General features: G+C 41.3%; 1 protein-coding gene across 2 annotated transcripts in view; it reads left to right on the top strand.

The window, feature by feature from the left end:
* LIMS2 (LIM zinc finger domain containing 2) overlaps positions 1-11063 on the top strand; it is an 83771-nt gene that overhangs the window by 66332 nt on the left and 6376 nt on the right. For both annotated transcript variants that reach the window (XM_036744435.1, XM_036744436.1), the window contains exons 5-7: positions 2584-2733; positions 4286-4436; positions 9779-9871. In XM_036744435.1, the coding sequence (XP_036600330.1) occupies positions 2584-2733; positions 4286-4436; positions 9779-9871 (394 nt within the window). The remainder of the gene's footprint in view (positions 1-2583; positions 2734-4285; positions 4437-9778; positions 9872-11063) is intronic.

The raw sequence follows: 11063 nt of genomic DNA, 5'->3' as shown, positions 1-11063 counted from the left end.
CAGTAAAACAACTAATTCCACTCTTTTTCAAGCCTACAAGAGTTTTAAATCCAAACCAAGTTCAATTAAACTCTTTCCTTCTTTATTCTAAGGATGAGACTAAATTTGTGAAAAATTATTCTAAATTTAACCAACCCTCTCCCCCACCCCAAACATTTCAATATGGGAGATTAAATTTTAAAACTTTCTCCCCAAATCTGGGATAAAGACCAGAAAACAGTGCTAAACATTACCCTTAGCAGTATGAAAGTATAATTATTTTCCTTTCCATTTAGAGTTCTTTCTTTCTATATTTATATTGTTAAGGGTTTTCAGGTGTCTGAGTATGGACACGGAAATGCTAGCAATAAGTGCTCACAGACAGGAAGGTAGAATTCTTTGTAAAAGACCAGGGAGCCAGCCACTTAGCCCCTCTGCTAGTGACCCCTGCTGGACATTCTTTGTAATTCCATAAATGACCATCAATCAACCAACAAAAAATGAGCGTCTATTCTGTACCTGGTCCTGTGGGGAATATAAGAGAAATGGATCCTATCTACAAGAGCCTGGTGATGCAAGACATACATACTTGAAACAATATGAAAACGATATGATTATTATGTAATTCTGTGATAATTGTTATTATTGGTATGTGATGAGGGGCTGAATTGTGGGCTGGGGACAGTAAATGCATAGGAGTTTAGAAAAAGGCTAGCAATCACTGAGGGTTGACATTTTATGGAAGAGAAAGGATTTAAGCTGGACCTAGAACACAGAGCCGGCATCCAAACTCATCTTCCAATTCTAAATTTGGGCATTATGCCATGCTGCCTACCACTAAAAACCCAGCTATTTAGCATCTTTTGAGCTGAATGGTATGGGCAGCTAGGTGATACAATGGATAGAGTGCCAGCCCTGGAGTCAGGAGGACCTGAGTTCAAATGCAGCCTCAGACACTGACTAGCTGTATCACCCTGAACAAGTCGCTTAACCCTGTTTGCCTCATTTTCCTCATCTGTAAAATGATCTGGAGAAGGAAGTGGCCAACCACTCCAGTATCTTTGCCAAAAACCCCTACATGGGGTCCAGAGAGTCAGACACCACTGAAACAACTGAACGACAATAGGTATGTATAGGCAATAGTGCAAGTAGTCTGAGCAGCCACGGAAGGCCTGCGTGGACCGCATGCTGAGTGTGAGTCAAGGGTGAGCTATGGAAGCCAACAAGGGATTGACATTAAGAAAGACATTGTGTTTGCCAGGACTAGAGAGGTGCTAGAGCTGTTGTACTCTCCACTGGTTACAACAAATCTGACTTCCCTGGCTTCCTTTAAGTCCCAACTAAAATTCCATCTTTTACGGAAAGACTTCCTTAATCTCTCTTAATTCTAGTGCCTTCCCTCTGTTAATTATTTCCTATTTATCCTGCAAATAGCGTTTCACGTATATATACATATATCTGTATATATACATACAAAACACAGAGGTTTGTATGAGCTTAAAGATTCCCATATACCATATACCATATATCTTAGAAGCCACCCCAGATTCAGATTCCCCCAGATACCTCCTCCACACTGCTCTGATTCACTGTTTATATATGTATACACACACACACACACACACACACACACACACACACATACACACACATATAAATTATAATTGGAGCCATAGTCCAGTCAGGCTGAGTAGAGGAGGGTGCAAGGTAAGGGTGTTTCTAGGAGGACCCTTTGCAAAATATTGCTTAGGGTTAAATAACCCAGAATTTAAACTCCTACTCATTATTTTGTCAGATGTTCACACTGATTTTTTTCTCCCACATGTAGGGGAGACAGCTGTTGTTTCACACTGAATAGTGTTAGAAACCATTTTGAGATCATCAGAGTTCTTTAAGGACTTTCTAAGTGTGGAGGTTTTAAAATTGACATTTTTATATTTGACTTTTAAAATTAGTATAAAAATGAATCAACATTCAAAAACTATTTACAATTTGAAAAATGAATTTTTTTCATTATCCCATGTGTGTTTCTACTTTTCTCATTTTGCGTATTTCCTTTCCAAATATTTATATACTTTAAAAATTATTTTTATTATAAAGACATATAATAGGTATACAGTTCTGGTTTTGCTAATCTTGAGGAAGGGGAAGTATCTATAGAAGTATAAATACATCTCACCTTTTCCAAGTCTCAAAGGAAGGAGAAAAGATAGTACTTGGTTTGGACTTTTCCCAGCTCCTTGAGGAAGCAAAGGCATTATTCAAATCTGTGGACTTCAGGGATTGGAATAGAATCAAAGATTTAGAGCTGAAGGAAAACTTGGTAGGGGATGTCCAGTCTAACCCCCTTATTTTAAAAAGAGGGAAATAAAGTCCCAGAGAAGTTAAATGACAACCTCTTGATCTTGTGTAAGGAGCAGAACTGAGGTGAACCCAGATCCTCTGGCTCCAGATCCAGTCATCTCTCCCTTGTATCATGATGGTCATTTCCCAGGTGTTTCAGGTGCCAGTGATTCTGGGGAAGGCCTGGAAGACAGGACATAAACTGGTGGGGGTGGGGCGTCAGGAGGAGGTGGTGACTACTGATGTTTCATCTTCTGTCAGGCACCTGTGCAGACCCTGTCACAATCGGGAGAAAGCCAAGGGCCTGGGCAAATACATCTGCCAGAAGTGTCACCTAATTATTGATGAGCAGCCCTTGATGTTCAAGAATGACTCTTACCATCCGGACCACTTCAACTGTACCCACTGTGGGTGAGTGCCTTGGCATCTGGGGGAGCCTCGTAAACATGCGTCCGTCAGAGCCTTTCAGCCTAAATGACAGAACCAACCACTCACCTTAATCAGTAAGCTTTTGCTGAACTTCTCTGTAGCCTGTTTTATACTCCAGTCTGGAGTTCCCATGGATTACTGGGATCAAAGTGGGGTATTTTGGAAATAAGTGCAATCGAGCTCCCTCAGATTCCTGTGCAAATTTCTAAAATCATCTGAACTTGGTTTGCTAGCAGGCAATACCAAGGGCATATATATTTAAAGCAACACATTTAATTAGGATGTTAAAAATTAGCAAAAGAATAGAGTTTGAGATTCAGGTCTCCTCCATGAGTGAATATTGGAGGAAACAGAAGGGAGCACTCCCTGGGAAGACTCATACTCCAGAGAGAGAGAGAAAGTGCCTCATGTAGCTAGATAGATTTGGTGGGGGAGGTGGGGAGAGGGGGGAGGGTAAAGATTCAACCATGCAATGTCTGTCTTCATATTGACCTCTTAGCTGTCATTGCAGTAGCAGAAAGAGGTTATCTCTGTATCTCAGCTCATTTTTTGACAGCCTGCAAGCAGATTTTATGGATGGCTCTTCCTCTCTATGTCTCCTTGCCCCCAGTGAATTCTTATACTGGTAACCACCATGAATAAATCCCAATGAATGATTGTTTTCTAGCATTATGAAGGATGTAGCTGGACAGACATATTTCTACCATAGCTCCTCCCATACATGCCTCCTTGTGCTAGGTGCCATGGGGGATCAAGAAAAGGAGAAGGCATAGTCCATGTCTTAAGGAAATGTCCAGTCTGATTGTGGAGGCAAGGTCAACACACAAGAAACATAACAAGACAATACTCTTTAGCTTCAGAACTTCAAAAGACTTCCTCTGTGTAGACATTATCTCCAAAGCAGATCACAGCTCCTCCATGCCTTAGTAGATGTTATTCATGAGTTTCTATGGCCAAAATGATTCCTCACCTGGTGGCTAAGTCTCTGATCAGGAGCCTTTCTCCACTTAGCCAAACTGATCTTTGGGTGATGGACACAGAGACCATCAATGGACCTGTACCTAAAGCCTTTCTAGCCTGCTAGGACCTACCAGAATGCAGCTAGCATAGCCTTTGAGAACCCAAGGTTGCTTCTGTGCCAAGATGAGCCTCTGAGCAGGACTTGAGTGGAGAATACCAGTCCTAATTAGGAGAGCACAGTGTAATTTTTTTTAAAGAGTGCTTTGCGTGAAACTTTATGGAATTGTTTGACTAAACAGAGTGTACTAAAAAAAAAAAAGATTTTTTCTGTTTACTTTTCTATTTGCTATTTACTTTCTTCTATTTAGTTAAAAAAATTCCTCACCAGTCAACACACCCTAAAAGGCATGGGAAATGGTGAATTTAAAGGATCTGGGCTCTTCAAATCTCCTTTCTGCCTTTCATTTCTGTTTTTGGAAGAATATCCAAAGCTATCACAGTCAGAGACAGGAAGTGACCACTGGCAAGGCCCAGCACCTCTTTGTTCTCCTAAGGCCCTATATTTATGTTCCAGGAAGGAACTTACTGCGGAGGCCAGAGAGCTAAAAGGGGAACTTTACTGCCTGCCCTGCCATGACAAGATGGGGATTCCCATTTGCGGAGCTTGCCGGAGGCCCATTGAAGGCCGTGTGGTCAATGCCCTAGGAAAGCAATGGCATGTGGAGGTGAGTCCCAGTCATTCAAGGTCTAAAATGCAGAACCATAAAACTGCTAGGAGTCACTTACTGATTCAGCTATGGAAAAAAAGGCCAGGTAGCAATGGTGCACATACCTTCCTCATCTGCCCTCCTAGATGTGCATAATAATGCCATCCTTCGGCAGAACTCCTCATCTTTCTTTTAAAACCTGCCCCTCCTCCTCACTTCCCAATTCTTGTTGATGGTACTGTCATCCTTCCACTGCCTCAAGCTTAAAACCTCAGAGCTATCTTTGACCCTTCTCTTTCCGTACTCCAACAAATTCAGTCAGCTTCTGAGTCCTCTCCAGATTTTTCCATATTCTCTCCAGATCTTTCCAAGTCCACTCTGGATTTATTGCCACCATGCAAATTTATGCCCTAGTTATATGTAGCCTCAACTATTGCAAATAATCTAACAGATTTCCCTTCCTGCAGGCCCTCTTCTCCAATCTGTATTTCACCCAGATAACAAAAATAATCTCCATAGTACACAGTTGCCTATAGTAGAAAATAGAGGCTCCCATTTATGGCCCTTTTCCAATGTATTTCCAACATAACCTTTCCATAAAATGCCATAATATTCCAGAGTCACTTTATTCTACAACCCTTCATGTACTCTTTGTTTCAGGCAAATTGGACAAATAGACATTCCTTAATCTTATTCTGTCTTCTCCTGCCTCTCTAACTGTTGACATTCTTTTTCACTGAGGCCCAATTTAGGTAGCCTGAGGTTTTCTCTGATTTTCCAGTTGAATGATTTCTTCTTATATTTCTAAAAGCACTTTACTCCCTCTTTGCCCTCATCATATTCTTCTTCTTTCATGTTTGTACATGGAGCACTTGGGGACAGGAAGCATCCCCCTGGGCACAGCCACCTAGGTTCAAGCTCCTCTGCAGCTCACATTATTTTAGTTTATGAGCCTCCATCCATAGGTTTACTTTTAATAGTCAACCAGAGACACATTTGGCTCAAAGCAAAGGCATTTAGTGAAATTGTATGAAATGTATTAAAAAAATTGTCCCTGCCAATCCTAGAGTACACTCTTCCAAATACACCCAGTGTTGGTTTGGAGGGTAGACACCCAGAGAAATAAAAAAGGGAGAGAGATGCACGAGAGGGTGACAGAGGAACTCACATTTCCAAGGCTGCCCTGATTGCTTTGGGCAGGTTTTGCTGACTTTAGTAGTCTCACTTTGTCCTGGATGCTGCTGGACACTACTTGGCTGTATTCTCCAGTTTCTGACTTGCCTGAAATTCCTGGGTAAGGGACTGATCTTTTAGCCTGCTTTTTCAGAAAATGTAAGTACCCTTGCTGGACGACCAGCCTCTCTAATTTTGCTTTCTACAAGTATTGGATTAGAGGCCACTCATCTCCAAATGGGGAGATTATCAACCCCAAGTGTGAAGCTCTTTGGAACAAAGAGTAGTCAAACTAATTAGCAGATCCTTTATTTAGGTTTACCCTTTAGACTCTTCTTGATTTGGGGCATGGTTGGCTTGGACAGGATGAAGCTAGGTGGAGCAGTAGATAGAGCACTGGACCTGGAAATCTGACTTTGGAGACTTAATAGCTGTGTGACCCTGGACAAGTAACTTAACTTTGTTTGCCTTCGTTTCCTCATCTGTAAAATGAGGTAAAGAAGGAAATGGCAAACTGCTTCAGGATCTTTGCCAAGAAAACCCCAAATGGATGGAATAGCACCTTGGTCAGAGACATCACCTTAATTTATAGAGACTTTCCAGTGCATCTCCCAAATTTTCATCTCTGGTTAGGCTAGTAACTAGGCAATGGTTATTTGCTTAAAAGCTCTGGGGTTCAGAGCTGGGGTTCAGAGCTGGGGTTACTGTTTTTAAATAGTAAGTCTCTCTTGTTCACTGGGGAAGAAAAGGTATGGAAGCTAGGGGGAAGGAAGGGTGTGCAGCATCATCGTTTCTGATAACAACTCAGCCAAATTTGTGGCCTTTCCATTATGCAAAAGAAAACATTCCCAGTCTGAAAAAAATTTTTTTTGGTTTCACCCTTTTATATCTTGCAAATGTGTCCAGTCAGCCAATCTCAAAGAGCATTTATTAAGCACTTTCTTGGTGCTAGGCACCGTGCTAAGCATTGGTAATACAGAGAAAAGCAAAAAACCAGTTCCTGCTTTCAGGGAGCTCACAGTCTAACGTTAGACTCAAAGCCAAAAAGGGGCATAGCTTATGTCTCATTGTCTCCACTACCTGCCCCTTCCTTCCCCTTTGCTGCTCCAAGTCTGAAAGGTGCTTTGCTCCACCCCATCTATCTGTGATTTTTATCTTCCCCATTAGACTGTAAGGTACTTAGAGACCTGGGTTTGTAATTTTTCTTCCTTGTATTTCTTTGCATCTTGCTTAATAAATGTTAACTGAATTGAAAAAAAAACTCTCTTGCTTATCTACACATGGATTATCTGCATCTTTGAACAGAAATAAGTTTCTCCTTGCTCCTCCGAAGCTCCCAGGTGGCACTGTAAACTTTGCTAAGGGGATGAGATCTCTAGAGGAACCCATAATGAAGTCCATTCTTCCTCCTTTTCTCTAATTTTCTAATGCATTCCAAAGCCAAATACAGAAAAATCTCAGATTATTTGGACCACTGCTGCCCTTGCTTCATCACAGATAATAGGAAATTATCTTTGCGCACTTATATGTACACACATTTAAATTCTGGCTTGTTCTAATATCTTAAATGTATCAGCTACAAATAAATTCATTGATCTGCTTAGTTGCTTATTCAGCTAAAACCATTTGTTTATTTGAACTAAGTGGACCCAGAAGGAATCTATGTATTGATTGTCTGTTGGTTAATGACAGGAAGCATAGCTTTCAGCCCTATGCCCTGCTCCTTCTCTCTATGGGTTAGTAGGTCCAGCTAACCCATCAAAACAACACCTATTGGGACCAACCACATGACTGCCTTTTTCTTCCAAATAGTACCAAAGGCCAGGAATCCCAGAATCCTTGGACCAAAAGAGTCTTCCCAAGGTCTTCTTGTTACCTGTTTTTCAGTAGCTGGCTTCCAGGCGGTGGGAAAGCATGCCTAGAACTGAACATTAGTCTAAGCAAGCTGTGCGACCTCCACAAGTCCCTTAGACTCTCTGAGCCTCAAATTCTTCACTTGCAAAATAGGGATGATACTACGCTTGTACCACCCACTCATTGTACTGGGTGGTAGTGAAGAAATTGTCTTGTAAACTCCAAAATTTTACATAAATGTATACTATTATTGTATTATCTTGATTATACCTTCCAACTCAAAAATCCAGTGATTCAGCAAAGATAATACCCAAATCTATCTAGATAATGGAGCTTTGATTTTACAAGAGGTGTGCCTTACTATACAGTAATGGGGGTTAAAAATAGACACACAGTGAACCAACCAGCAGACCAGAGTTCATCCATCCAAATGAATTTTGCCTCCTTCAGAGCGGTTGTTTTAGAAGGTTATTCATTCACTCTAGAGAGGCTGCTGTTTTTCAGGTCATTTTGGGAACTCTTCCTAAGATCACAGATCTAAGACTGAAAGAAACATTAGAGAACATCTAAATTCCCCAATTTTACAGGTTGGAAACTGAGTCCTAGAGAAGTTAGATGACTTACTTGCTCAAGGGTACATAGGTAGAAGGTATATAGTGGAGATAGGTTTCTGACTATGATTATAAATTCAGTGTTTTTTGCAATGGATCATACTTTATTTTTGTTTGTGTTTTTAGAAGGGGGAAGGCAGGGCAATTGGGGTTAAGTGACTTGGCCAAGGTCACACAGTTGGTAAGTGTGTCAAGTGTCTGAGGCCAGATTTGAACTCAGGTCCTCCTGACTCCAAGGCCAGTGCTCTACCACCTAGCTGCCCTGATCATACTCTTTTTAATGCCTTTCAGAGCCAGGCACTCCCACCCCCAAAAGGAGTTTCCTTTCTTTGTAGTCACATTTTATTTCTGACTCCAGTCAGTATTGCTTAGCTTCATCACCCACTTTCTTCATCTAGACTTAGTTCTGATTGAATTTTGACTGTTTCCAAAATTCAAATCCATCTTGAAAGGATGAAGATTTGCCTCCACTGAAAAATCGTCAAGGGAATGTCCAAGAGAATATTCTTCATTAGATGTTTAGCTTCCTGTGTGATGCCTTATCTTCATAGCAGAGCTCCTGGCCCAGAAACTTTTTATTTTCTTGGTGTAGACCTGTGACTTCATCAGTACAGGCAATTCTCAGCCTCCCTGGATACAGATCAGCAACTCCTTTGTAAAAAGTCTCTAACAATTTGCTGGGACACTGAGATAAAGTGATTTACTTGTGATTACACAGTTAATGTGTGTCAGAGACAGGACTTATATCTGGGTTATCTTGACTCCCAAGTGGTCTCTATTACCATGTTACCTCTTGCCGTAACAACATATTAATATTCTTTTAATGAAATGAATTGGGACTGTATTTCAGGTTCTGAAGGCAATTCCGAAGGAGTCCACTTAAAGGATTATAGTCATCAAAGGCATCTCTATGACTGATGTTGTTGAGTTGTGTCTGACTCTTCCTGACCCCATTTAGGGTTTTCTTGGCAAAGATACTGGAGTGGTTTGCTAATTCCTTCCCAAGCTCTTAGATGAGGAAACTGAGGCAAACAGGGTTAAATGATTTGCCCAGGGTTATGTAGCTAGTAAGTGCCTGAAGCTGGATTTGAACTCAGTCTTACTGACTCCAGGGCCAGCATTCTATCCACTGTGTCCCCGAACTGTCCTATGATTACAAACGGCCAAATCGTTGTTTATTTGCATTGGTTGAGAGAGTTTTCTACATTTCTTGGAATCACAGGCCAAGGACAAAACAAAAATAGTCATCCTCATAGGTTTGAGATTGTCTTTGATTTTTAGTTAGCCAGCCAATCCCTGGTTTCCATTGTCATGAGTCACTAGGATTAATTGCAATCATGTATGACTCCTAAAGATTTGTTCTAAATAAGATCTACCTTTCTTTCCTGGGGACAATGCAGCTCTCAGACCCACAAGTGGCATGTAATTTAGAGAAGTGCCAGATTCTGAGCCACAGCTAAGTGACATCCCAGTCAGCTCTGTCTGTTACTAGTTCTGTGACCGTGAGAAAGTCTTTTAAACTCTTTGGCTCTCAGTTCCCCATCTGTAAGATGAGGTGGTTGGACAAGACAGTGTCAGAAGCCCCTTGCAGCCCTAGATCTATGACTCCATAGCATGGAAATTTCTTTCAAGTTGTGAACTAAGGATTTATATGTCTAGCACTTACAGGAATGGATGAGTACTTTGGTTCTCACTGACATCATTTGCTTTCTTCCTCATCAGCATTTTGTCTGTGCCAAATGTGAGAAACCATTCCTGGGTCACCGTCACTATGAGAAGAAGGGCTTGGCATACTGCGAGACACATTACAACCAGGTAAGCTTGACACGCCTTGGGAAGACCACATCACTGGGAGATCAACAGGGCTTTTTGGATGGTGATCTCTTGGGTTGAACTTGTGAAATCAGCCTGGATTCCAAGGGGAAGCCTGGGACACTCTGGGTGATTAAAATCCATTTAGTCATTTAATAAAGATTGACATAACCCTTGTTATTTGCCTGGCTCTTTGTCAGTTACTTTGAGGGACTTATGAGGAAAAGCCTTTGTACCAACCTTTGAGCAGTTTACAACAGTATGCAGTTGGAGAAAAAAGACTTCAAAAAATGAAAACATTAGAAAACAAGAGAAGGAAATATGTGCTAAGTTAGAGCTCATAAGGGCCCCAGGAATTTTTTGAAGATGGTGTGGAGTGGGCTGCTGTAGGGCTCAAGGAAGGCTTTCTGAAGGAAGTGGGACTTGAGTTGGACTTTGAAGAATTTGGACATGTGGACAGAAGAAGGAAGGTCATTCCAAGTATTTGGAATAGTTTGAGCAAAGATATGATGTTTAGAATGGGTATAGTGTATTTAGAGTACTCTTAAGGGACCAGGTAGGCTAGGACAGAGGGTTCTTGTTAGAGAGTTAATTACAAAGTGTCTGGCTGAACAGCAGACTAGGGAATTTTAGCTTTATCTTATGGGTAATGGGGAGCCTTTGAAGATTTTTGAGCAAATGGCTGACATGACAAAAGTACTTTTTAAGGGTGGTTCTTTTAATAGCTATGGGCTGGGTAGATTGGAAAGAGGGCAAACCAAAGGAAGGGTCAGGATGAAGTGATGAGGACATAGATTAATATGACCCTTGTCCCAGAGCTGAAGCTCTGGCTTTACACAGATTGGAATCAGTCTTGGTGATTTCATACACAAATCTCTTTTTATCCAATGGCCCCACCTTAACATCCTGTAGAGAACAGCATAATTTGGCTTCTATCTAGGTTTCTGCCACAAATAAACATAGGCTAATAATATATCAAACATAAGACAGGATTTATTTCACTGAAGAGAAAATATCGAGGACTCACACCCACATCCATAAAGTCAAAACTTCTGTCCTTCCCCACCCAGTGATGCCCCATCTGCCCCATCTGTAGCAGGAACCTACGTAGTTACCTGACTTATAGTACTTTCCTGGAGTTGAGCCCTCTTTCCTGCCCCTACAAATCAGTGTTGCTAAAGAGTCATGAATCCCC

Source organism: Trichosurus vulpecula, chromosome 2 (genome assembly GCF_011100635.1).
Source record: "Trichosurus vulpecula isolate mTriVul1 chromosome 2, mTriVul1.pri, whole genome shotgun sequence".
NCBI lineage: Eukaryota > Metazoa > Chordata > Mammalia > Diprotodontia > Phalangeridae > Trichosurus > Trichosurus vulpecula.
This window is presented reverse-complemented; position numbering and strand designations above follow the sequence as displayed.